General features: G+C 36.6%; 1 protein-coding gene across 1 annotated transcript in view; it reads left to right on the top strand.

Moving 5' to 3' along the window:
- The window catches only part of LOC127934470 (contactin-5-like), a gene marked incomplete at its 3' end in the record, with an annotated part of 155,110 nt that overhangs the window by 108,122 nt on the left and 19,101 nt on the right, over window positions 1-27,887 (top strand). Inside the window, exons 8-13 of the mRNA XM_052531884.1 lie at window positions 568-670; window positions 5,220-5,401; window positions 10,847-10,983; window positions 11,232-11,361; window positions 15,910-16,054; window positions 26,665-26,792. Of these exons, the coding sequence (XP_052387844.1) occupies window positions 568-670; window positions 5,220-5,401; window positions 10,847-10,983; window positions 11,232-11,361; window positions 15,910-16,054; window positions 26,665-26,792 (825 nt within the window). The remainder of the gene's footprint in view (window positions 1-567; window positions 671-5,219; window positions 5,402-10,846; window positions 10,984-11,231; window positions 11,362-15,909; window positions 16,055-26,664; window positions 26,793-27,887) is intronic.

The following is a 27,887-nucleotide window of genomic DNA, read 5'->3' as shown; positions in this document are numbered from 1 at the left end:
AGCACAAGACTTTGTGTCATCTAAAGCATTAACAATATCATTCATAACAGAGGTTACAGCCGTAATTGTACTGTGTCCTTGCTGGAAACCAGATTGAGTGGGACTTTAAATACAGTTGTCAGCTAAAAAAATGTTTTAGTTGCTCATTTATTAGAGACTCAAACAATTTAGCCAAGACAGATAGTCTGGAGATTGGTCGATAATTGTCTAAGGCTGACGGGTCTCCACTTTTTTTAATGGGAGGACAAATGCAGATTTTCATGATTTGGGGACAGAACCACTGTATAGACTAAGATTAAAAATAGAGGAAAAAGGATCAGCAATTAAGTTTGCAGCAGTTTTATGGAATATGGCTCAATCTGGTTTGGGCCAGAAGACTTTTTCCTGTTTTTTTTTTTTAACAAATGTATTTATTTATTTATTTATTTATTTTTTTTGGTTGCGTGGCATAAGTATGTTAATTAGCACTCATTTGATGCTGAGCTTCCATTTAGTGTCACGCCATCATATATGGTCAAATCTATATGTAAACATACCTTTTTGAGTGTCTTACGTTTTGTTTTTTAGGAGTGATGGGGGAGTACGAGCCCAAAATTGAAGCACATTTTCCCCAGACGGTACTGGCAGCAAAAGGCATCACAGTGCGGCTTGAGTGCTTTGCCCTTGGGAAGTAAGTATGTTGGCATAATCAACCCACCCCCACTCAGACCGCTTCCTGACATTGTGCCACCTGAAGGTGCCTTTCTATCACACAAAGGCAGAACATGCACCGTCGCCCCCTTGATGCACCTCTTTTGCTATTGGAATCATTAATAATCCTAATTGCGGCCAATTTAACCAGTCAAACCACTTTCTTTTTAGAATAAAGCAGAATGCATCCTCCAGAGATGAGATGGTACCAGGAGGATAGTTATTTTTACTCCTAACTCTGCTGTGCTGTTAAATGGGCTCTCCACAAGTACTGAACTCTGTGCCATGACTGATATAGTTGCAGTTTTGTTGTGATTGTTGTAGAAACAGCACTAAGATTCTGACCCTCGGAGCTGAATATTCTTGTAATAGTTGTAGGGTGAGGGCAGAGGGTTAGGGCCAGGGGTTGCGAGGGAGGAGAGCGATTTGAGAGTCTGTTCATGCCATTATTTGGAGGATGCTTTTAATATCTCTTCTGTTCACATATGGTCAAGGATAGCACACAGAGAAATGAAAGTAGCCAATACAGACCCACAGCCAGAAGGCAGAAAAGCACTCTGACATTCAGCAAAATGATGGAGCAAGGAGTATTTTTTTCCATATGCTTAAGATGTGCTTCGCCATGCCATCCTGCTCACTTACACATAAAGATACTCTATGTTTTTCCTTGAGGAGGAATAGCTGCCACAACTTAGGGTTTGTTTTAAATATAAGGTGGCCATCTGACATGCTAACCTCTTTTTTTTTATGTAGAGCTGTTTCTATAGAATAATAATAATAAAAAAGACTGCTTAGATATTGTATCGGTAAATGTAGAAGTTGATGTTTAGGATGGAGTGGTTCATTGATTTGAATGGTTTTGGGAGATTATTGATATCACTGAATACGTTAATATGACAAACTGTTCATGAAAGAGGTATTTTTCAAGCAAAATATTTCCCCTAAACAACAGATATATGTTCAAAATGAAAGGTTTCCAGTGCTGTCTGTCAAATATAATAATAATAATTACAACAACAATCTATCTATTTATATTTTTTGGTTTTGCATTATTATCTGCTTTACTTTTTTTGTTTAAATTCTGTAGAACTTTCTTTTGTATTCTCAGTTTGTAGCTTAACAAAACTTGATAGGATGTTTTGCATAAAGGAAATGCAATTCTGCATTTTAAATACATAATCCAGTGTCATCGTGCTGTAATTCTATTTGCGTTTGTTATTTGTAATGAATAATTCAAATGCAAAGCCTATGAAGCGCAAACACATTCTAAGCCAAACTGTTCTAAGGGCCCAGTAATTGTTTACAGTGCCTTCAAGGACCCTTTTGTGAGGAAATGTTGTTTACAATTAATTATCCACATTAGGATAATAAGTCATTACTTAAACCTAGACATTAATCTATGCATTCTTTTTGGCTGCTCTCTCTTAGTTCAATTAAACTTTACAAACTTTTAGCTCGCTGCTCAGTGAATGGAGAAATCACGGAGATCTCATTAATGGTCCTTCTCTTCGCTTACAGCTCATTTAGTGCTGATAGCGAATCCTGCGGTGAACTTTAGGCCTTGCACCTCCTTACCCACAAATAAATGATTTATCAGTGCACATTATTGGAAAATGGCACTCTTTGTAAGGAACTAAACTGAACAAAGAATTACTTTTAGTCTAATGCTGTCACTCAGTATGTATGACAACCTAACAGTCTGGGCGACTAAGGGCTTGGCCTTGTGTGCAGGAAAAAGGCAAGAACGTTTTTTTGTCAGCAGCTCGGGAGATCTTCCCAAAACGGCATTGTACCGTACTTTCAAAGGCAAACTTCCAGCTTATAATGGTGAATGTGTCTGGTGCCGAAAATGTTACCGAGGCTACGATAGAGGCCGCTTTCATGCATGCTGGCATTTTGTTGAAGGTGTAACCTTTCTGGATGGTTCTTCTCACACCACTTAAGAAATAATGGTTAGATATTTTGTTATGATTTTTTTTATTATTCCAATGATTTGCTCTTGAACATTTTCATGGATAGATAAAGAATATGAATGTTAACTTTTACTTATGGGAATTTATTGGAGTGGTATTGTGCATTTGCAAGGGAAATCTGAATTACATTGAATTGATTCACATAATGGCCTTAATTAAAGACTTTTACACATACACAGACATACACACACACACGTGTTTTTTCTATTTTTTTTGTTTTTTTTTTATATTAGACTGAACATTTGCACATCTCTTAATCATCATAGTTTTGCATTTTATTATATGTTTGCATCCTATAATAGAAACTACAGAGTTCTGATTATAAAATGGTTAAATAATGTCCTACTGAGAAATTATTTGTAAATATACAGTGCTAACTAATAATTATATGCATTGTATGTAAGTAGTCTGCTATTCTGTTTTGAAGCAATCAGAATTTCATCGTACTTTTTGGCCACATAAACATAATCAACTGCACTTTTATTATTATTATTATTATTATTATTATTCGCATTATCATTATAATAAGGATTAGTTTTTATTTATTTTTTTTATTTTTTTTTACTTTCAAAACCAGAACTATTTGCTTTATTAGTAATTCAATGAGACATACAAAAAATATCCACACCTACCAATTCACTTGATCTCTGAAATGACATTATGTGATTAAATCACTGAAGACAAAATGTTTGTTCTACAACTTTATAAAGACCCCATGAGTTTTAGCATAGATCCACCATGATTTAAACTGACAGGACAGAAATTTCATCCTGTGTGGATAAATGTCCTTGTACAATTTAAGCGGATGTAGCGGGACAAAGGACTCAGAAATGTGAAGTTTTTATCGATGGGCCTGCGGATGATTGATGCCAGTGTCTTGGTTTTTCTCGGCGTCACATTTCCATTGTTGGAAAGCTGTGAAATGGAGCTGTCACTATGTAGCAGTGCTGATTGTGTCTGATAGAGCGGGTTATCTACGCACGGGTGCCGCACCTACGAGGTCATATCACACGCCCGCTGCAGCCACAAATAGGGATGGATGGCAGTGTACAAATACTGCTTATCTACACAGCTATCTAGACATTTATTGTGTTACCCTGTACAAAAAAGCCACTTACAGAGTGCTGTCATATCAGATTGTCCTGTTCGTACTTTCAAAAAGACCACGGTATCAGCTTTACAAATTAGCACAGATACACATTTTGGGCAGAGATAAAGGAACTGCTTTTAGAAAGTGCTTTTTTCTGAGATGAAGTATATAGTTTTTACACTGCAAGCATCGCGAGATAGATTGTAACAAAACAGCTGAGTTTCGTGATGTTGTTAGGGGATGATTTACGCCTCTGTTAAAGCCACAAGTCACAATGATTTCAACACTGTTTAAAAATACAATTGTGTGTAAAAGCCGAACTCCTGGTAAGGAAATAATCTACTGTACATCCCGAAGAGCTCATCTAACAAACAGAGAGGTTGCTGTTACCTTTAAAATCTTGTCAATTTACTGGCATTCATTGGAATTCAGCAGTGACGCCCACTCCCATGAAGCACTGCAAAATAAATATTTCCAGGAGAAAAAATAAATAAATAAAAAGCTCTATTGTAAAAAATAATGACAGGTTTTCAAAAAGGTTTTCTGAACACTCCCCTAAGCCACATTTGGATGGTCAGACAGATCCCAACTCTAGAATCACACAATTGGTTGAGTTAAAGTCATGCTAGTTGATATTCCTAGCTGGTCTCGTTGCATAAATGAACCTGGGTGCACTTTTTAGCGATACGTGAAATACGTACCAATAAGTACTTAAAAGCTGATGCTTTTAAATGTTAACATCGCACATATCCACCTTGATATCTATGGGTTTTTCATAGGTGGTAGGTTTTTTCGGTAGCTCACAGAGTAAGGAGATGTACTTGAGAAGTGATGAGCTCTGGTTTGAATCCCATGTAACCACGGTTCAACAGAGTGCTTTAAATCTACGTATAAGGAAGTTAAAATGGCATGGTCTTATCAACAAATGCAGTTTTGAATTTGTTAACACTATCAGAAAGGTTTAGGTTCGGGTTTGGTGTAGGGCATATTTCCAACACAATAGAGCATTAACTTTTAGCGACAGTCCCCGTATATTTGAATTCTGAACTGCCGTAATACATGCCAGAAGCAACATAATAAAAACACAGCAATACGTACCTAGTTCAACGTAATAAAAATGTGCCAGGGTTTACGAATCGAACCAGAGTTTTAACAAAAACTCAGAAACTTTTCTCTTTGAAATATATATATATATATATATATATATATATATATATATATATATATATATATATATATATATATATATGTGTGTGTGTATATATATATATATACATATATATATATATATATATATATATATATATATATATATATATATATGTGTATATATATATATATATATATATGTGTATATATATATATATGTGTGTATATATATATATATATATATATATATATATATATATATATATATATATATATATATATATATATAATTATTATATTTTTTTATGTGTTATCAGTCCTGTCCCCACCATCACCTGGAGAAAGATGAGTGGAAACATCCCAAAAAAAGCCCGTCTGCGCAAATCACAGGCTGTTCTGGAGATCCCCAACATCCAGCTAGAGGATTCTGGGAGTTACGAATGTAAAGCTGAGAACAACAGAGGAGGCACTGCCTTCAGAGGACACCTCCAAGTCTACAGTGAGTACAGCTCTGCTTCTGAAGAACTGTGCAACCAGATCATTAAAAAGGACATTTTGGTCACACTTGATTTCAAGGTTCAGTTCTCACGATTAACTATTAACTGCGACTCGTATCCTCCTGATCTGCTGCTGAATTATAGTTTGTAAGGTAGCTGTTAAGTTTAGGTAAGGGGTAGGATTAAGGGATATAAAATATTGGCTGAAAATGTTTTTCATCAGCTGGAAAAATAAAATAGTTCTGAAAGTGATTTCAGCTATATAGTTTCGCCTTTATCGTTATAGCTTTGGTGTGGACTCTGCTATTCTTTAATATTGGGAATGATTCTTTATCGTTATTTTTACAGTTATTATCCTTAGTGTGAACAGTTTATTTGTGCTTTATTAACACTAATTACCAGCCAATATGCTAATAATATGCATGCTATTTAATACTGAGAATGATGTCTTAAAAATAAAGCATTACCAAAAAATTTTAATTTATTTGTAAGTTGCAACAAAAGCGAATAAATGTATATGAGCAAGTGGGGGATTGATGATGGTGAAAGCCAAAGCAGGTTTATCCTACAGTCTAGAATGATGTCTCAAATCAGCTGGCTTATTAAGGGACAATGTGCTATTTTTTGTTATTTTGATTGGACTAATGATTTCTTCCAAAGACTTACGTTGAAGAAGCAATATCTAGAGACCAAACCAGGTGTGGGCAACTACAGTCCAGAAGGGCTGCTAGGAGTTTAGCTCTATCCCCAATAAAACATACCTTAAAAATCTAATCAAAGTCTTCAGGATTACTAGAAAACTATAGACATGTGCGCTTGATTAGGCATGGAGCTAGAATCTACATGACATTGGCAGTCCAGGACTGGAGTTGCTGATCTCTGAATTGCAGGAATTTGAGGATGGGCTTTACTGTGGAAGTCTTCAATCCTACTCCTAAAGACAGACTCTTCTACCATGTTTATTTCCAAGTTGCTTCAACACACCTCGCTGATGTATGATTTTCAAGCAATCTTGAAGACCTTGATTAGCTGCTTCAGGGTTGGTTTGATTAGGGCTGGAGCTAAACTCTGTAGTACAGTGGGTCTCCAGTGGCAGGGCTTTTTTATAACATCCATCCACATCCCAGAACCCTTTAACAATGACCCAGAACACCCCTAGTTTTGAGTGGACGAGCACTACTCACATTTTCTTCAGAAAATGTAAAAATATAAGAGCTATTTGTAAAAAAAGGCTTTGAAGTGATGTGTTGCAGTAGTGTGGGAACAGTATCCGCTGTGTCCATTTCTGATTAGGTTCCTTCATAAATTATTCTACTGGGCATACACGCACTCTCTTTTGCATAATTATGACTGGACTTTATGACAGAAGGTATAAATTTAAGCAAAGTTGGCCAGCTTACATTTTTGTCAAAGTTTTGCGAGGACAAAATGGCTCGGTACTCAGAGGACTTTTGTCCTATTAAATTTTAGGGGTTATTTTATCATTATTCTTGCTTGTCTAGTTGAACATGCTGTATTTTTTGACCCACATATTTCCCCTGACCAGCCATATAGCTTTGATAGGGGCCTAATACAGGCATCTGGGACCTCCATTCATCTTTCGCAGACTCCTCTCTCCTTATCCGTTCGATAGGGTTTGTGACTTAGATGAAGTGCGTTATGTCATAAAAGTAAGTGTATCAGTGGGCCACAAGATGAATGCACTGTCTCAGTGATTTTATGAAAACCTGGTTTTAAGATGTTTATGACTGTCACTGGGATCTATGATTCATCACACACTCTGGCTGAACAAAGCTTGACATAATAACAACTGTTTGTCTTATCCGTCACAACAATGTCCAAATATACTTTTATTGTGTTCTCTCTGTTGTCAGTATTTCAGTACATGCATGTGATGAACTGTCCTGCCACTCTTCATGAATCTTAAAGTGTTTCAGAGTAGAACTGTTGAAGGGATAGTTCACCTCAAAAAAGCACCTTCAGGCCATCCAGGATGTAGGTGACTATTTTCTACAATTTTTGTAGAATTTTTTTTTTTTTTATAGATAAAACTATGGTGCTGGGTGATTCGTAAAATGCAAGTCAGCATCTGCTGAATATCTACCAATAACAATAAGTATAAGGATAACTGTAACGTTTTGGCAATTGTTATTATTCTAATGAGAATAGCTAAATACACATTAAAGCTAAAATAATAATGACACAGAGGAACAATATTATTGTAAGCGCTTTCAGAATGATTTTTAGCAGCTGATGAAAGATTGACTTTTAAAAACAGATTTTAAAGAGCTTGAATATTTAATACGGCAGATCACACACATACAGTAAACATTATATTATTTCCCCATGGTGTGCATGCCACTATACTGTAGTTTAGTTATTAATTTTTAAGGCTGAAATATAATGCTAAACTTCACCCCATTTTGCTCTGATTTACAGGTTGGAAGTGTCAACACTTGATGTCAAACATCATAGCCAATCTACATATTTTGGGCAGCTAGAATTGACCGATTTCCCAGAAAATAGCATAGTGTATGATGCACACAGACTTTTTTTTTTTTTTTTTTTTCAGACTGATTTCATCCAGTTATTTTGAGTAGGAGAGTGAACTTCACGTTTAACCTCCATTTCCCGGTCACAAAGCCACAAAGTGCTTACAAGTGAATACTATGAGTCTTTCTGTCAGGTCTGACTCTATTCTGGAATATAACATCTACTTTCTACCAGCAAAGTCCCTCTAAATGCTGTAAATAAATGAAGTCCCTTGATCAAAAGACAATACTTAAATATTTGTAAGGAGAAGTCACTTCCTAGTCTACCCAGACCATTAATGAAAATTAAACTTAACACCGCTTCAGAAATCTAAGTTATGACATTAAAACCATGAGTAAAAAGAATACATGAAAACCAAAGTCAACAACGAGTTAATGAAGAATTTGGTCTTTCATGATCAATGACATTATGAACTGCTATAGTACGTGGAAGTCAGCAAGAAAAGTCCTTTACATTTTTAAACTGGTTTTAAGAGGTGTTTGCCAGTAAAAAATCAGCATGTGTTTATTTAAATAAAAACGTATTACTTTTTCCTCAACTGTCAAACTTGAAAATGCTCTTGAAGGAGGCACACAGCTTCTGCCTTCACCTGCAGACTGTATTCTAGACATACATCTGCTCTTACAATTTGCATACACCTTATTCAGTCTGTAAGCCCCTTTTTTTTCTTGACAGATGTGATTGAAGGCTTGCCTTCAGCGAGTTTCTCTTTCAAAGCCTCAGCTCATGTGACTTATATGTCACGTGCAGCAGCTGCAGATCAACATGCGTGTTCTGGGTGAGCAACTAATCGGGGGCTGCAGACGGGCAGGGGTGTGCATCCTCCCCAAGCCTGCAGCCTGCCACTATTGTCCCCGCCGTGGGTCCAGAGTGTGGAAGAGTGGTGTGGATTGTGGGAAGCAGTATGTTTTGTTACCATGTCCAAGAGCTGTAACTCAAGGAGCCCTTGTCCAGACGTTACCTTCACCTCTCTTCTTTCCTCTCAGTTTTATGAAATTGACAAAATATGTGTTGACAGTTATACAAAGCAGTTTGATATCTCACTGGGAGTGTCATTTGAATAGAAAGATGACTGCTGACATGTAGGGCTGTGCAAAACCCTGAATGCGATTTTCATGCGCATCCCATCAGTAAAGACGCTCCTGTAATTAAAAGTATATCTCCAGCATGTGCGTTCAGATAAGGGTTGCCAGGTTTTCACAACAAATGAGGCACAGTTGGTTCTAAAAAATAGTCCAAAACTAGCCCAATTTCCAGGAGGTTCCCCGATAAAAATTAGCTTCCTGGGGTTAAAATATACGTTTGTCGGCAGGGTTGCCTTGGTAAAATTTGCATTTTAGGGGTTAAATATCACGTTATTGCTCTCGTTGCTTCAACCCGCCTACATGACAAACAACCACAGACTTGGCAACACTGGTTGGCATTTACTACACAGAGCTGTAATTCACTGACAATCTACACAAAATTGATTTTAAAATCGCAGGCGATTCTTTGTCTATTTTTAAAGCTTTTATTGTGTCAGTTTATCGGTAGACGGCTCTTTGTAGTAACTGACGCTCCACCTGAACCAGTGTTGCTAAGTCTGCGGTTGTTTTTCATGTCCGCGGGTTGAAGTGACCCCAATACCAATAACGTGATATTTAGCCCCTAAAATGCAAATTTTACAAAGGCAACCCTGCCAAAAAACTTATATTTTAACCCCGCAAAGCAATTTTATCGTGAAACCTCCTGGAAACGCGCTTGGGCTAGTTTTGGACTAATTTTGGGAAGCAGCTGGGCAGGATTTGTTGTGAAGACCTGGCAACCCTGATCTGAACGCACATGCTGGAGATATACTTCTAATTACAGGAGCGTCTTTACTGATGAGATGCGCATGAAAATCGAATTCAATTTTTTGCACAGCACTAATTGCCATGTGCTGGCTAATTGATTTGTATTAAAAATATATTATATTACTTTTTACTTTCCTCCCATTATGTTTGTACTTCTAAGCAAACGGTGATCAGTAAAGTGCATCTTGAAATTGGATTACATTTTTCTTGTTGTTATTCGATTTATTGGGTGTTCTGGTTGATTTCTGTTGCTATGTGGTTTAAAGAGTGGTTTAACTTGTTTCTGGGGTTAAATGTGTTTCCTTTTTTTCTTTTTTCGTTTTTGAGAATGTTGCTATGCAGATGGTGGGTTGTTCTCTGTGTTTTTAGCATTTTTGTATCCACTCACAAGTCACCATGATATGACGAAATTGTTTTAATTAAAATTTATTCAAAAAATATATTTTTTCTTTCACAATAAAAGTTTGAGATTTTTCACAAAAAGTCTGCTTCGAAGAGTAATGTTGCCTGTCTCCTTAACAAACCTCTAAACACTTGACTATTTGTATTTTTGTTCACAGTAAATTCAAAGACTTTCCTGTGCATGCTGGGCACTAAAGGTCCACTGCTTTCAGAACTTTTCTGCTCATCATTCTTAATGAAAACACTCCCCACTGTTCCTCTCATACATATTCATTCTGCAAAAGGACAACGTGACACTGGCAAACTGCAGCGGAGTTTCATGCTGAAAAAGTTTTAGTCATCATAGTTTTTGGAATTCAAAGCTGGGTTTTGGTTTAGTAAACATCTTGTTTTTGTCTGTGAAAAAAAAAAAAAAAATAGAATAAACACTGCTAACAGCCAGGCCAACTGCTTATATTGCCCATGACAGACATAGCAATTTAATGTAAAAATGTCAGTATGAATTCAGTGGTACATACCACATTATTCTTTTTTTTTTCTTTTTTCTTTTTTTTTTTGCAAATGTCAGCACGACAAGTACAAATCTGAAGGGGAAAACATCTTCACAGTTAAGCCCTGATCTTGCATATGCTTCTTGTCTCCTCTGTGTTCCTGGCACAGCTCTGCCGCAGTGGATCAGCGTGATAAATGACACTCAACTGGACAGTGGAGAGCAGCTCCACTGGGAGTGTCGAGCCACAGGAAAGCCCAGGCCCACGTATCGCTGGCTGCGCAACGGAGAACCTCTCGACTCACAGGTACATTCACACACACAGCTCACTTATAGAAAAGAAAAATCTGTTTAATATTTTAAAGACTTTAAACTTTTGCTCAACTATTATTTAATGTGTAACATATAACTCAGTGGTAGTATAATGGCATATCAGTTGTGACATATGAAGGTCTCAAGCTGGAGTCATTCTGGCAGATGTGTAATTGACATTAAATATGCTTTGAGCCTGACAGATGAAAACATGGTTCTAAGGCAACTGTCGTCTCCCCACAGAGCAGAGTGGAAATGGTGAACGGGGAGCTTGTCATTCATAGACTACAGCAGGCTGATTCTGGAATGTACCAGTGCATCGCAGAGAACAAGTACGGAGCCATCTACTCCAGCGCAGAGCTCAAAATACTAGGTAACTGCCTTATAACTATTTCTAGAATCTTACCATTGCAGTAGATTGAGTAGTTTATCTAAGATTAAATTGAATTATAAAAAAGGGGACTTATTCATTCATTCATTCATTCATTCATTCATTTATTCAATGGGCTCCATAAACTGTGTGAGTGTGGCCTGTTGAAATCAATTATATATTTTTATATATGTTCCTTCAACCTGAATAAAGAAATTAAGGCCAGTACCTTTACTCATAAAGACATTTCTACATAATTTTACTTGTTTCCTAATAATGAAAAGTGGTGCCCACCACACACAGGGCTAAGGCAGTTAAAAGCAGATGCAGGGGAAAAAAGTAAAAGATACATTGAAAAGAATTAAGTAAGTTGAAAAGGCAATGCAACCCCACTGGTAAAGTTCGCTTCTCTCTTTTCCTATGTGATCGTTGAGCTGGCCAGCAATTGCAAGGCAGCTTTCAATCACGCACAATGAATAATCCTGAAGCCTGAAATCGTCATTGCAGAAGGGCAACAAAGACAAAACAGAGCCAAGTAGCAATCAATTTCTACATTCTTTGAACTGGAAAAGACTGCTTTTTCAGACTAAAAAGTCTGCTGGCAGCACATTTGAGGAATAAAGGAACTTTGGTGATATTCAGTTAGGAGGACTGGCTAAACTGAAGACTACACAGACAGATCTGTCACAAACAGCCCAGCAGTATGACAAAAGACTGCTGGTGAGATGAAAAGAGAAAAAAAGAGAAAGGGCTGAGAAGAAAAGGCTAATGATGGATTGGATTTAGCTTGTTTGTTAATAATAACAAAAAACTGTCCAAAACTCTGAAAATACCAGCGCTATCAGTCTCTGGATGTCTGGACAAGACGAAGGAGCGATATAAACTCGGATTGCATGTTTACTGGAGACACCCTCATTTTCTATCTGTGAGCTTAGATTGCCCCACACATTCTAAGGTGCATGTTATCATCTTCTCATCACTTTCCTGGGGGTCATTTTGATTTAAATTCCCCATTATGTGCATTTATTTGTCCTCAGAGATCTAATCGTTCTAAGACTAGATGAACGCAAAACAAATGACTCTTTTTTTTTTTTTTGACAGCATTTATGTTCGATTCATTGTTGTATTCTAATGAAACAATGCAGGAGAATATATATATATATATATATATATATATATATATATATATATATATATATATATATATATATATATATATATATATATATATATATGTGGTAGGTAACTGTGGTAGGTAACTTTTGACGCTCTAGTGGTTAATAAACAGAACTGCTTGCGTCTTGCGGAAGAACATCGTAGCCGGAGCTACTTCTCTCTGTTTATGTCTATGAAGAATCACAAAGGTACTGGGTTACCCCCGAAGCAATCTAAAATAGTCCGAATATAAACACTTATTATAGATGCACCCTAGTGATTCAGGACAAGCTAAAAACACGGTTTGGAAAATGGATTCATGGTGTACTCGCTTATTATATACATTTTTCTTCATTTTGAACACAAACAAAGTTACGGACCGCAGCTCTGATTGGTTGTTTCTTAATGGGAGCGATGGGTTTCTGCAAATGGGAATAGGACCACTGGGAGGACCCAGAGGAGCTTGATTTTTTTCACAGATTATCTGTCTCATATTCTACTGTCAGGACATGATGACAGGTTTAACAAATATGTAAAAAATATATTTTTACAAAAGTTACCTAATGAAGCTTTAAGTGCTAGACTCATAACATATAATTTTCAGAGAGACTGTGACTCACTGAATATCCCCCCTCACTGGTCCATTTCCCTCCAGTTCCAAAGTGCTTGTTTAGTTCTCTGGAGTGACTGTCAGAATAAATGTTTGTTTGTTAGTTTTTTGTATGTATTTGTGGCAAATCCCTCAGTTACTCAGCGCCTATGGGGAGAGCTGTCATCCGTGACTTAGTCTATTCTATGTTATAAACAGGAGCACATATTGCAGTGACATACTACAGTACATGGCTAACAGAAGCCTTCATTCGAAGGAGCCCTAGCTGTAGGCCGACTCATCCGCATATGTGCCACTGCCATGCTGCTCTAAACCTTGAGGCCAGTGAAGTGGGTGGAACAGAGTGAACTGGCAGTGGGTCGTCAAGTACGAAAGACCTATTAGTATTCACAGTGAGAGATGCATGTCAAAACTCCCACTTGAACTCATACACTAAATCTCCAGTAAATGCTGTATGTCACACACAAATTAGGCACACACATATTTGTTAGCACAACGACATGCAAAACCACCGCACCCCCTATATCCCCCACCCTACTCCAGGCATGAAAAAGTTGTTCATTGGCCCCGACTTTCTCAGCATGTTCCAGGGGTGCTGGATCGCGGAGCCCTTTGGCAATTGCAGAGATTAAAATGTCATCTTTTCTAATGTCGCCCGTAAAAAACATGATGCAACCTTTGACTAAACACTCCTGACGAGGCCTGTCAGCATGTAGCTACAGGCCCCTGAAGACTCCAGGAGCTCTGCAGACATCATCACTTTTAGCCCATATGTGTTTAGCTCTGCTCACCAGAATACGATCACACAATGTCCTCCCTATCCGCTGGAGTACATGTCCTTGGAATTCTCAGGCCTTTAATGCAGTCTTTTTAAACATGAACATGAGCATACAGAACTGAGTGAGCATAGAATGACATATTTTGGATTTAAGATTGTGGAACACTGTTAACTATTAGCTTGTTGCTAATTAGCACCCATATATTATTAGCATAAAACCTTATACTGCATGACCATATTCTAGATCCCACAATCCTACCCGATACCAAAAACATAACTACTACAACTACTACCTTGCTTACAATCAATAAGCAGTAATTTAAAGTTTGTTGATGGACAACTCTTAGTTAATGATAATTATATATCTTCTGATCTAAAGTGTTACCCATATTTTTTGTAGGCCAAAACTCGTAAACAAGATTTCATTGATGCCTTCTTCAGCATAATGTTTCACTTTTTGTAATAGTCTCTCAGTTGTCTTCAGATTGTAAAGACAGATCTCAAAATCATACAGTCACTAAAGAATGAAGAGCAGTGGGTGGTTTAACTGTTCAGAAAGGTGCTCAGAAAACATAAAAACAGTCATTGAGGTAACAACACACAGTATTAAAAATCAAATGTATGAACTGGTTAATTTGTGCAAATTCAGTTAATATTTTGCCTTGTGAACATACTCCTATACTGTTTGCAAAATGATAATATGGAACATTCTTTTTTCATAATAACCCCTTTTATTTTATTTATTTATTTTTTTTTTTTTTTGCTTTTTAGTTTTTTTTTTTTTTCATTTACACAAAATTAGGAGTTACAGATTACAGAAAGATTTTGGGTGAATTTTGATAGTTTTTGCTTATTTTAAAGAATTTAAAAGAACTTTTGAGGCCCCTGTGGAAGTTTGCTCCATTTTCCTATTAGGCCCCAGCATCCTGATCAACAAACACTGCGTTAACATCAGCACTAAACTGCATTTGATTCTGTGACTTTGCAGTTGTATTCTACTCATCGGTTGCATCAGCTTTGCTGAGAAACTCCCCGCAGACAAATTAGACATTTAACAGTAATTATCTTCAAATGCGCTTGTCGAGGGCTGAATTATTTTTTATCGTTTTGCCTGGAAATGTTTTACTTCTGTTAGACCGTCATGCAGAACAATAAAGCTACTAATTATGAACCCATCATTCAGAACGACAGCAATGCCTTCATTACAATCATTCCAGAAATCTTTATCTCTCTTTGGAGTCCCACAAATCCCCTGCCTCTGAAAACAGACCTGTTATTTTATTAAAAAATCACTCATATAATAATTTCCTACTGCTCTTGTGGGCTCAGTAGTTTCATGAATTGTACAAAGAGGCAAGATAAATGGTGTGTAAATGTAAATATTTACAAAAGCATGCACATATACGGTACCATTAGTTGCCAACATGCCACACCATGTCAGTTAAATTACATTATTGAGCAAGTGTGTGAATTATGCACTGCGTATAACAAATATAGATTTCTATGTACTGTGTATACATTTTATAAGCATGTCTGGTCTCTAGTTGGGAGTTTGGCCATTTTTAATTATTGGGTAATTATTGGAACTTGTCAGTATGCAGTTTTCCCTATTGCTCCTGTGCCAATGATGATCCCTCTGAATGCCAATGTTGGCAAATGTGCCAAAGGTTACAGACCCCTGTTTTAAACCATTATGTATTTCCTTGTAGAATACAACAAACAAAATCACCTTTTTAAAATATAATGAAAGTGAATGAGAACGAAATGAGAAAAAAAAAATGGTTTATACTCTTGTTGGGTAGAAAAAAATACCAATTTCTCTGTTGTGTTGCATAGAATAAACAACATAAGAGCTGATGGCACAGTTTTGTTTTTGTTTTTTTTTTGTTTTTTTTGGTTGATGTCATTGTCATTATACAAAAATAACTGATATTCTTATGACAAGAGTTTTCATTTTTGATTGAAGAAATCCTTTAAAGTGGAACCGTGTGTTTGTTTTTATAAACAGCATCAGCTCCAGTGTTCAGCACCAACCCGGTCCGGCTCATTGCGACTGTTGGGAAAGATGTGTCTCTGGAGTGCCGTCCGCGGGCATCGCCCAAACCTAGAATCTCATGGAGGAAAAATGATAGAAGAGTCCAGCCCAGCCGGAGGTGAGTCTAAATCCCATCTAAATCGCAGTTATATCTGTGACTTCACATGTTTTGCATGAAAGTGTGATCATTATCAGGTTTCAGGATGAAGCAGTGGCAGTCCACTCCTATGGGTCCGTGTTTTTAATTGATTCCAATTAAAAATGCCCATAAACACGCATACATTTACATGAATCTGTGTGCAAAGGGCTTTAATCAATGTTCTTGTCCTATGATTACCGGTCTCACGCTGAGTTCGGCCCTGCTGAGGTGCGATGTGATGACAGGTTTGTTTGTTCTCTCAGAGCTAACAGGCAAGTTTGTTGTGCAGTGTGGCACTGTGACTGATGTAATGTTAATTTATTAGCTTGTGTGTGTGTGTGTGTATATATACACACACACACACACACACACACACACAGTACAGACCAAAAGTTTGGACACACCTTCTGATTCAAAGAGTTTCTTTATTTTCATGACTATGAAAATTGTAGTCTGTACTGTATATAGGTCACAGGAATAAGTTAAATTTTTAAATATATTTAATTGAAAACATTTATTTTAAATGATAATAATATTTAATAATATTACTGTTTCTTTTCACTGCTATTTCAATTAAATATTCAAACTTGTGTTCATATGCAAAAAGAGACTGCAGAATGATGCAAAATTAAAGTAGCACATAAACAATAGTGAGGTGTACAATTAGTGGTCATGAAAAATAAAAAAATAATGTTTTTGACCAATCAGAATTAAGTGTTTAAATAAGCCATATATTATGTGTGTGTAATTAAGTTAACAGCACATGTGCTGGCATTATTTTTCAATGTTTCTATATGTGTAGTTGTCCATTTGTGTTGGTATGGACACTGATACTCAGTCAAAAAAAATTTCAGGCTTTTGTACGTTTTACAGTCGAAGATGTTGTGGAAAGGAAGATATTTTAAAACATTCACACTAGAACAGAAATGAGGGTTAAATATAACCCCTCTGATTCAGTTAATGTATAGCATGTTGCTGTATTCGTCTGTTAAGGTCTTGTACACATAACCTCATTAGAATTAATGTATAGCTTGTCTGAGCCACGATATTGTAGAGCCTGTTGGCTGATAGCTCATCCGCTGTAGCTGTTCGTTTATGCATAATTTTAAATCAGCATAAGGAAAATGAGCGCTATGCCCATGTACAAGCTCTTGATGGAGAAGACGTGTCACTCATCATGAGTGACAGATCTGAAATTATCGGCCCCTGTTGAGCGCTGTAGGCTACAAGTCTGTAAATGGCTGCTGTTTAATAAATGAGGGTCTTCGCCACAGACACATCTAGACGCAATGATCTATTCATCTGGAAAAATTATATATATATATATATATATATATATATATATATATATATATATATATATATATATATATATATATATATATTAGGGGTGTAACGATACGCGTATTCGTATTGAACCGTTCGGTACGACGCTTTCGGTTCGGTACGCGGTACGCATTATGTATACCGAACGGTTCGTTGGAGTAATTAATTATATTTGAAAAAAAAAAAAAAAGAGAGAGAGAGAGAGAAATATAATGATATGCGTTCAACAAGGTAGCCCAATAACCCAAACAACGTAACAGGCAACGCCCCTGACACTCCCGAAGAAGAAAAAAACACCATCTTATATGTTTATGTTAGGCTACTCAGCAGGCGCTCGCTCACTCAGTACGCGCTGAAGGCTCGTTGCAAAATAGCCAATGCGTTTAACAGACTAGAAATGAGAAGATCCTCCAATAACCAACAGGTCTGGTGTTTGGGTGCACTTTGGATTCCCTTTAAGCTATAATGGGGATGGCAAGAGAGTGGTGGATAAAAAAACAACGGTATGTCGCATCTGCAACATGACAGGGTACACCAGCGGGAATAAAAAAAAAAAAAAAAAAACACCAGCGGGAATATCTGGGATATATGCGTCAGTACTATCTGGGAAAAGACGAAAAAAAGGAGAAACATGCACGCAGCAAACTATCCCTGCAGCATTTAGAAACTATAGCTTACAGGGAATCCAACCCAAACACCAGACCTGTTGGTTATTTTAGGATCTTATATTTCTGGTCTGTTAAATGCATTAGACATTTTGCAACGAGCCTTCAGCGCGTGCTGAGTGAGCGAGCGCCTTAGGGGCCGTTCACATATCGTGCCTAAAAACGCATGGAAAACGCTAAGCGCGTCTTTCTCCTCCTTTCCAAAGCGCTTGGGCAGAAGCGCTCATGAGGCGTCTGTCTTTGCTAAGCAACAATGACGTGCTCTCTCCATGAGACGCGGAAATTTCAGCGAAGGATAAATGGATTTGCAGCTCTAAAAATCGCTTGCAGTAGCTCTGCTACTAAATTTATTTCAAAATTGCAATCCATATACAACTATGATCAGCTGTTCCTTCATCTTGGCTGAGCTCTCAACGTTGTTACGGGAAAGGATGAAGCTGATTGGTTAGTTCTTGTCACATGACCCGCGGTGCGCTTGCGGCATTCTGAAAAGTTGAGATGTTTTTACATTTTGCTGTATCTAAAACGTATCGAACCGAACCGAACCGTGACATCAGTGTATCGTATCGAACCGAACCGTGAATTTTGTGAACCGTTACACCCCTAATATATATATATATATATATATATATATATATATATATATATATATATATATATATATATATATATATATATATATAATATTATTTTTGTAGTGTTATTGGTTGGGTTGTGATGGTTTATAAAATAAGCTAAATAGGAAACTTGGACAATTTTATAAATGCATCATTTGCTCACCTTACTTTTGTTTCATAACTATAATAATTTTTTGAGTCCTTTTTTTTTTTTTTTTTTTTTGCTGTACAATAAGTCAAAAGTTGTTTTGGAAGCCACTGACCTTCATTGTATGGACACAAATGGCTGAAACAAATATATAAATTAAGACAGAATATTATTTTTGTTTGAACCACCCCTATGAAATTGACACTATTTATTATGTGGTTGGTTACATTTTGTAATTTTGTGTTTGTGTTTTAGTTTCTCTACTGTCCATGACAATACTGTATCAGAAGAGATCTGTGACTTACCAGTATTAGATGTTTGTATCTTATAGACTCTCTCTCTTTACACATTTTTGAGTATCGTCATCCTGCGAATTCACACCTTGCTTGCTTTTGAATGCTGCGTGTCACTGGCACTGATCGTGAGCTAATTTACTCCTGCCAAGACCTGCAACACTTATGAAGCATGTGTCTAAAAAAAATGATTTTCAGTACTTTAACATATTCCTATTACACTTTCCCCAGGTTCACTTTTCTAAAGGGTATGCACGTTCAAAGTCAATGCTGGCATTTGCATTGCATAATTTTGCACTAATTTGTAACCTTTACATGTTCACTTATTTTCATAAGATGCAAATTCACTAATGATCTTAACTTTATAAAGCCTACTGTCTCATATTTAAGATACACATTTCTAAGGTCTCTAAATGATCAAAACTTTGCTGAAAAAAAAAACTAAAAAACTAAAAACGTGTGTACAGAATCTTCTACATGCCCTCTGTCAACTTATTGAAAATGTAAATTGTAAAAGGCGTATTAGTATAATAAAAAAAAAAATGTCTCCCTTAAGATCTATTTGCATGTGTCTCTTTGCTGTGAAATCTTCACTAATTTATATAAATTTAACATAAGAATACATTTTATTATATTGCATTGTGTTTTGAACCCTCAAAGCTCTGATCATAAAACTAATAATAACAGTTTTATCTAACTAAGACATATTATTATGAGGTATAGAGTGACAATATATGCATTTTATGTTAGTTGTCAGCTATACTTCTATAAAGATTAATTAACATTTGATTTGATTTGAGTTTCATATTCTCCTGTATTATACTATATGAGCCATAAATGCTGAATGCATCACATTTGACATGCAACTTTTTTTTCTTTTTTTTTCAGATTTTTTTATTTTTTATTTTGTCTAAATGTATATGTATATATATATATATATATATATATATATATATATATATATATATATATATATATATATATATATATATATATATATATAGTCTGGAAAAGGATAGTCCGAAAATATTTTTCTGAATATAATTTTATATGTCAGGCTTTACAGGGTCAAGCAATTGTATTGCCTTTTATTAAGCAAATTATTAATTCTGGGGTAAAATCAAGGTCACCTAACTTTGTCTCTCTACAAGCTGCAAAGCATTTGACAACAGTGAAACAGAAAAACACTCCCTCACTTCATAATTAAAATGATGCCCTACACATATACAAATACATTTGAACACACCTTAACCAACAGGTTCTCAAGACCCAGAGTCCCCAATTCACCACATATTTATCACAGGTTGTGCTCGGTTGCAAGTGGACGCTGCAAAATTATTTACGAGCTTTTCTGCTGACAGTGGTGCTGTTGCAAAGCAGGCAATTTATTCTGAGAAATAGCCACAGGGATTTGCGCTCTTTTCAAATAGTCCTGCAAAATGGCTTCGCCAGCCCAACATCCCCAGACCAGTCATAATGCACAACTGCACGTGTGTATGGGCCTCGACTCAGACCGCAGAGCGACGCTAAAAATGTCCACGCGCAGCACAAAGCCAGCTCTCACCTTGATACCCTTCCGCACTTCCTGCTGCTTATCAAGCCATAGTTCCATTCTCTCAAATCAATAATTCACAAGTAATGGTGTAACCAGCATTCAGATGCTATTTGCCCTTCCAGCAGCCACACACCACAGTAAAAGATAGTTGAGTCAGGACAAAGTGTTCTTGAGGTCAGCCGCATGGTTTGCCAGACAGCGCATGCATAGAATCGTTCATAAAGTGGTGCAGATCACATTTGAAATGATGTCGTCTGCCATGTGATAGATGTTTGTTTGTACACAGTGACTACTGATAGATGGGAGAAGTGAACAGCCCAAGAATGCTCTGTTCTTCAGGTAACAAGGTGATGAATGGACTTTGAGTTCTCGTGATCTGATATATCACGCGGCAAATTTTTCAGAGTCAAGCAATTTATTGTATTTTCTTTTTGGACCATGGCAAGGGCAGATATGGTTCTTTCTTTTGTCTTGTTTTTTTTTTTTTCTTGTTTTCTACTGCTTCAGTATCTTCTATGACTAATATGAAGGACATTTTGCAGTAAGAGAGACTCTGTAAAGTAGCTACATCTGAATATTGTGTCAACATATATATATATATATATATATACAGTATTGTTCAAAATAATAGCAGTACAATGTGACTAACCAGAATAATCAAGGTTTTTCGTATATTTTTTTATTGCTACGTGGCAAACAAGTTACCAGTAGGTTCAGTAGATTCTCAGAAAACAAATGAGACCCAGCATTCATGATATGCACGCTCTTAAGGCTGTGCAATTGGGCAATTAGTTGAATTAGTTGAAAGGGGTGTGTTCAAAAAAATAGCAGTGTGGCATTCAATCACTGAGGTCATCAATTTTGTGAAGAAACAGGTTTGAATCAGGTGGCCCCTATTTAAGGATGAAGCCAACACTTGTTGAACATGCATTTGAAAGCTGAGGAAAATGGGTCGTTCAAGACATTGTTCAGAAGAACAGCGTACTTTGATTAAAAAGTTGATTAGAGAGGGGAAAACCTATAAAGAGGTGCAAAAAATGATAGGCTGTTCAGCTAAAATGATCTCCAATGCCTTAAAATGGAGAGCAAAACCAGAGAGACGTGGAAGAAAACGGAAGACAACCATCAAAATGGATAGAAGAATAACCAGAATGGCAAAGGCTCAGCCAATGATCACCTCCAGGATGATCAAAGACAGTCTGGAGTTACCTGTAAGTACTGTGACAGTTAGAAGACGTCTGTGTGAAGCTAATCTATTTTCAAGAATCCCCCGCAAAGTCCCTCTGTTAAAAAAAAGGCATGTGCAGAAGAGGTTCCAATTTGCCAAAGAACACATCAACTGGCCTAAAGACAAATGGAGGAACATTTTGTGGACTGATGAGAGTAAAATTGTTCTTTTTGGGTCCAAGGGCCACAGGCAGTTTGTGAGACGACCCCCAAACTCTGAATTCAAGCCACAGTACACAGTGAAGACAGTGAAGCATGGAGGTGCAAGCATCATGATATGGGCATGTTTCTCCTACTATGGTGTTGGGCCTATTTATCGCATACCAGGGATCATGGATCAGTTTGCATATGTTAAAATACTTGAAGAGGTCATGTTGTCCTATGCTGAAGAGGACATGCCCTTGAAATGGTTGTTTCAACAAGCCAATGACCCAAAACACACTAGTAAACGGGCAAAGTCTTGGTTCCAAACCAACAAAATTAATGTTATGGAGTGGCCAGCCCAATCTCCAGACCTTAATCCAATTGAGAACTTGTGGGGTGATATCAAAAATGCTGTTTCTGAAGCAAAACCAAGAAATGTGAATGAATTGTGGAATGTTGTTAAAGAATCATGGAGTGGAATAACAGCTGAGAGGTGCCACAAGTTGGTTGACTCCATGCCACACAGATGTCAAGCAGTTTTAAAAAACTGTGGTCATACAACTAAATATTAGTTTAGTGATTCACAGGATTGCTAAATCCCAGAAAAAAAAAATGTTTGTACAAAATAGTTTTGAGTTTGTACAGTCAAAGGTAGACACTGCTATTTTTTTGAACACACCCCTTTCAACTAATTGCCCAATTGCACAGCCTTAAGAGCGTGCATATCATGAATGCTGGGTCTCATTTGTTTTCTGAGAATCTACTGAACCTACTGGTAACTTGTTTGCCACGTAGCAATAAAAAATATACTAAAAACCTTGATTATTCTGGTTAGTCACATTGTACTGCTATTATTTTGAACAATACTGTATATATATATATATATATATATATTCATAATTGAAAAACCTTTGACCAAATCAGTGTCATGTGAGTCATTGTGAGTTACAGATAAAAAAGAAGAATCCTAAACTCAAACACAATGAACCATTTCGGGATAAAAAAAAAAGTTTCTAAATATGTGTGAAGAACTTTAAACAGCCATGTTTGTATTTTAGGTGTTATCAGAATGGTTTGCCAAGTTGGACATTTTCTGTTTCCCGTCTTGAAACTGTTTGCATGCTTAGATGGAGTGGATTGGAAGTAATAGTTGTCAAATTCCCAATCATCTCCATGAAGCAACAGGACAACTTTTCCATTCAGTAATCAATTTACTGCTTAATACAGTGCCTACATATACAAGAATAAAGTTTAACAATAAGATCTCATTGAATTAACTGTTGCTTTTGTAAAAGTACACATTTGTGAGCATTAGCGGAACTCGTTTATCATGTCATGTTTTCTTTGGTTCATTGTCCTGCTATCTTGTTATTAGTGGAGTTCCTCCTTCAATGTTAGTGTAGGAGATTTTTAGTTTTATTTTTCTCACGTTTTACAAACCACAAGATTTTAATAAATCAGGCCCCTAATAAAAGTAATAACACACCTCTGCTCAACAACCTGCACGATTTGAGGCATAATTCGTGTCTGCAGCACAAACAGTGTCAGATGAGCTATTTGCTGAAGTGTAGTCTGTTCAAATCCCAAACCTTAAAAATAAACACTAGTGATGCGCGCCTTAGGAAGCTCGGAAGTAATCAGATTGAAAATAATCAGAGCTGCGCTACCAACATTATGAAAAGATATGTAATGAAATGGAGCGTGAGCCACAGTTTAAAGCAGAGGATGCAAAAGAGAATTGCATGGCTTGTTTCGATTACTCTAACGGCAAACTACATTGTTGAATGCCAAAGGAGCCATTCTTTTTTCCACTTCAACTGAGTGGTTAAAATGGATTTTCAGTCCAATGATCATTGAATTTAATTTTACAGACATATGTGTCTGGACCCGGGTGACTTTAGGGAAAGGATTTTCTGACATTAGCTGTTTCCAAGGAAGACATCTCTAGATGAAGAGAAGCTCAATTGTGAGAGGAGCAGGGGTGGGATCGAAGCTGCCCTGCGTTTATCTGACATTGACAGCTGTGTGGAGTTAATGAAGGTTTGTAATTAACATGGATTTCCGCAAATGTCCAAGGGTTTTGTATTCCAATTGAAAAGTATTAATCCCATTAGTTCGAAAGTATGGGCAGCCACTCTCAAAACCCTGTGGTCAATCCTTTACTAATATTGGCAAAGAAGCCCTAGTCAGGGAAATGGAAAGTTGGTCCATTGTAAATAAGCCTGTGATGACGTTCTGTGATGTTTTCTATGGTGTGTATCCAGCCTTTCCTGTACAACATATGAATGTTTCACATTCGTTGATGCTCTCAAAGACTTTTCTCCAGAGTAGAGCGAGTTCTTTGCATCAAGTGGCTTAAAATATATTTTAGGTGGCTCTGAAGGGACATTTCATTTTTACTACCTTCGTCACGAAGGCTTATTTGCATACTTCTTATACCCACCAGGTCTCTTCTCGTCCTTTCTGGCTCCACGTCCTTGTCCAATGTGGGTTCTCGCCTTCTCCTACTTGAAGGAACGTCTCTTAGTTGATTTCTGCTTATGAATTTTCCATGTACGGGATATACTTTGTCACGCCTCTGTGAGTTTCTGCCTGCCAATTCTCATCAGCGTCTGCTGGATCAGGGTGCTTAATGCTGTAAATATGAAAGCCAAACATTATGAGACAAATTAATGGGGAAGAAATTAGACTGACGGCTCCCTTTCATCAAGACTGTTAGTTTTAGGCAGAAATTGAATTTTAATAAAATGATCACTATGTAAATATTCATTGACACACCTCTGTTAATCAAAGTGGGGGGGGGGGTGGGGGGTGTACCAAATTATACATGCACATCATTGAACTATCTGAAGGTTGCCTGAATCCATTCTAGACTTATTGTACTGTCATTTATATGCTATTATTATTATTATTATTATTATTATTATTATTATTATTATTATTATTGCTTTGAATTAGTTTTTACTTTTATTATATTTACCATTTTTGGTAAAGTTTTAGAAATGTCATTGGTGTTTGGTTTCAGGTTTTATATACATATACATGATACATAGTACAAATGGTGTAAGTAGATATGAGAATGTTTAAAAAGTTCGGTAGCACTTTATTTTACAGTCCTGTTCCTCATGTACATACTATGTACTTATTATAGTAATTACAATAACTATGTAATAACTAGGTACTAAACCTGAACCTACCCCTAAACCTAACCCTACCCCATTGTAGTTACCTTGTATTACCAGAACTTTCTTAGATAAATACACTGTAAGTACACTATAAGTACATGTTAGTACACGTACTGTAAATAAGTTGGTAAACAAATACTCTAAATGTGAATGCTCCAAATGAATTGAGAATTTGAAAGAGACCCGACTAAACTGGACCAAAAAAAAAAAAAAAAGAAGAAAAAATCTACTTGAAGAGATATGAGTTTGAAATAACTTTACTAGTGCATTCATTTAATGTCACTTAAAACCAATGGCTTTTAAAGAGCTAGAAGAAAACCAAGAGCCTGTTGCTTGAGTACTCAGGTGGTCTCTTTTTTGTTTTGTTTTTAATCTCTCCATTGTGTTTTCCTGGACCTCAGACAAGAAATGACTTCTGTCTTTGTCTGAAGTTAATTCAGGAGCTCTGTGAAACTGCTCTCAGAACAGTGAATGAAAGTGAGCAATAAGATAAAAGCAAGACTCTGGATATCTATGTTAAATTCAATTTGCCTTCGTGCTCTTTCTTGGTTTCCGAAAGAATGAAATGTCATTAGGAGTATATCTCATCTTGACTTCCGCTTAAATTAATATTCCGATTAAGGCCATTTGATGTGCTGTATACTTGGGTGAGCATATTTATCATCAAAGCATTCTGTTCTTACCAACACCAGCTATTTCACTTCAAGACCTGCCTGTGACTTAAACATAAGCTAATTGATACAAATGTATATTATCCATACTCTTACATCTTCTAACTGCTATAATTAACAGCCCTTTTATTGCCTTAAACAGTTAATTGGCTAATGTCTTTTGATAGCCATCAACGTACTAATCCTTCCCAAAAGATACTATCAGTCAATTAACATTTTAAATGACTCTATTGACAATAATAATCTTTAAATCTAGATGTTAGAATTTCAATGAAGGACAAGACTTGTTCATAGGGTGTAAGTACAATGATTTTTTTTGCCAGTTCATTCCGAGATTGAGTTCAGACACAAGTCTTCTTTTCAACAACCTGAATCTTGAAAATAGTTTTGTTTATTTGAGTTGGTGCATATGACATATATAAAATTACACATGAGAATGCCAGAAGAGTAAAATACAAAATAAATTGTTTTTGGGGCCACTTTGTATCATGGTTAAGAATGGTTACCATATTTATTCTAAGGTATTTTAAAGAACAACACAGTGCTATTAATGCGGCAATACCTGTGGTACTTGTGGTAAATTTCATCAGTTATTTAGAAACAAATATTACATTTTCATTACAGGTTAATCATGTCATTAAATGTTTGCAATCATTTTTTTTTTTTTTTTTTTTTAGGCTGATTTGAGTGTTTCACCTTCTGAAGAAGTGGGGAAATATTTTCTCTGCAAGATAAATTAAATCCTCCATTTTTAACAGGATCATGTTGCTTCGGAACAACACCCTCCGCATCATTAACTCCAGCCGTTCAGATGAGGGAAGCTACGTGTGCCTTTCGGAAAACCAGTTTGGTTCAGCGGAGTTGACAACCATGCTTCTGGTGAAAGGTAAGAGACCCTCATCAACCCCCAGCCCCCATTCCATACCTGTGGTTAACCGCACAAGAGCAAACAGACTGCGCCAGACTGAGTCGGATGGAAAAAGAGCTCATTGCAGCTTATCGGGCATGAAGATGTTTGTTTTGGCCGCTTATGAATCTGCTCACAAGAGCATCTCCTAGCTCCCAGGACAGCTATTGTTGAGGAGGGTGTTCTTTACAAAGAAAACAGATAATAACTAGGAGTCATGGGACAGATTGTCTTGATTTTATCACTGTTAGCATATGTGAGTATTTGTTTAAGGGAACCCTAAAGAACAAATTGCATGTTACGTGCAAAACATCTATTTCATACCACATTTTTAGACTATACATCAGTCTGAGGAACTGTTTATATCTAGGATTAAGATGCATTTTCAGTGATCTGATGCATTACCATTTACATCTGACCTTAACATGCTTTTTAAATATCTCTCCTATTATCACTTGTTCAATTTTGTCTTGACCAGGGGTGTCCAGACTTGTACCTACAGGGTCAATGTCCTGCAGAGTTTATCCAACTCCAACACATTTGCCTTGAAGTTTTTAGTGAGTCTGAAAACCTTGATTAACTGGTTCAGGTGTGTTTAATTAGGACTGGATCTGGACAGTGGCCCTTCAGGAAGAGATTTTCAACACCCCTGGAAAGGAAAGTAATTGAAATAATACAAATGGTAATGGAAATTTCGATCATAATTAGTGTTTTGGCACAAAATATCAAATGTGGTATTTATTTTTGTGGTGCACTTTCTCAAAACATGTCCAATTACATGGTTGGTCAGGGGAGAGTAGATGGTTATTTGTGGCTATTTGAATGCATTCGACCACTTGAGAGGCTACAGTCAAATGATTTTTTTTTTTTCTACTACCTTTGAAACTATTTTAAAGTTGACAAGCTCAAAATGTTTTATGCCCTATTTGCACCTGTATTTAATCTCCTTCTATTGTAATTCAATTGAAGAAAATGCTTCTTAAAACCAGGTGTAAACAGGACCTAAGACAGATTGCTTGTAAAGCATCCAGCTTTTGCTGGTCTATACAGTGAATTTGTGTGAGCAGTGTGAAA

Source organism: Carassius gibelio, chromosome A18 (genome assembly GCF_023724105.1).
Source record: "Carassius gibelio isolate Cgi1373 ecotype wild population from Czech Republic chromosome A18, carGib1.2-hapl.c, whole genome shotgun sequence".
Taxonomy (NCBI): domain Eukaryota; kingdom Metazoa; phylum Chordata; class Actinopteri; order Cypriniformes; family Cyprinidae; genus Carassius; species Carassius gibelio.
Note: the sequence above shows the minus strand (reverse complement) of the source record. Positions and strands in the feature narration are given on the sequence as shown.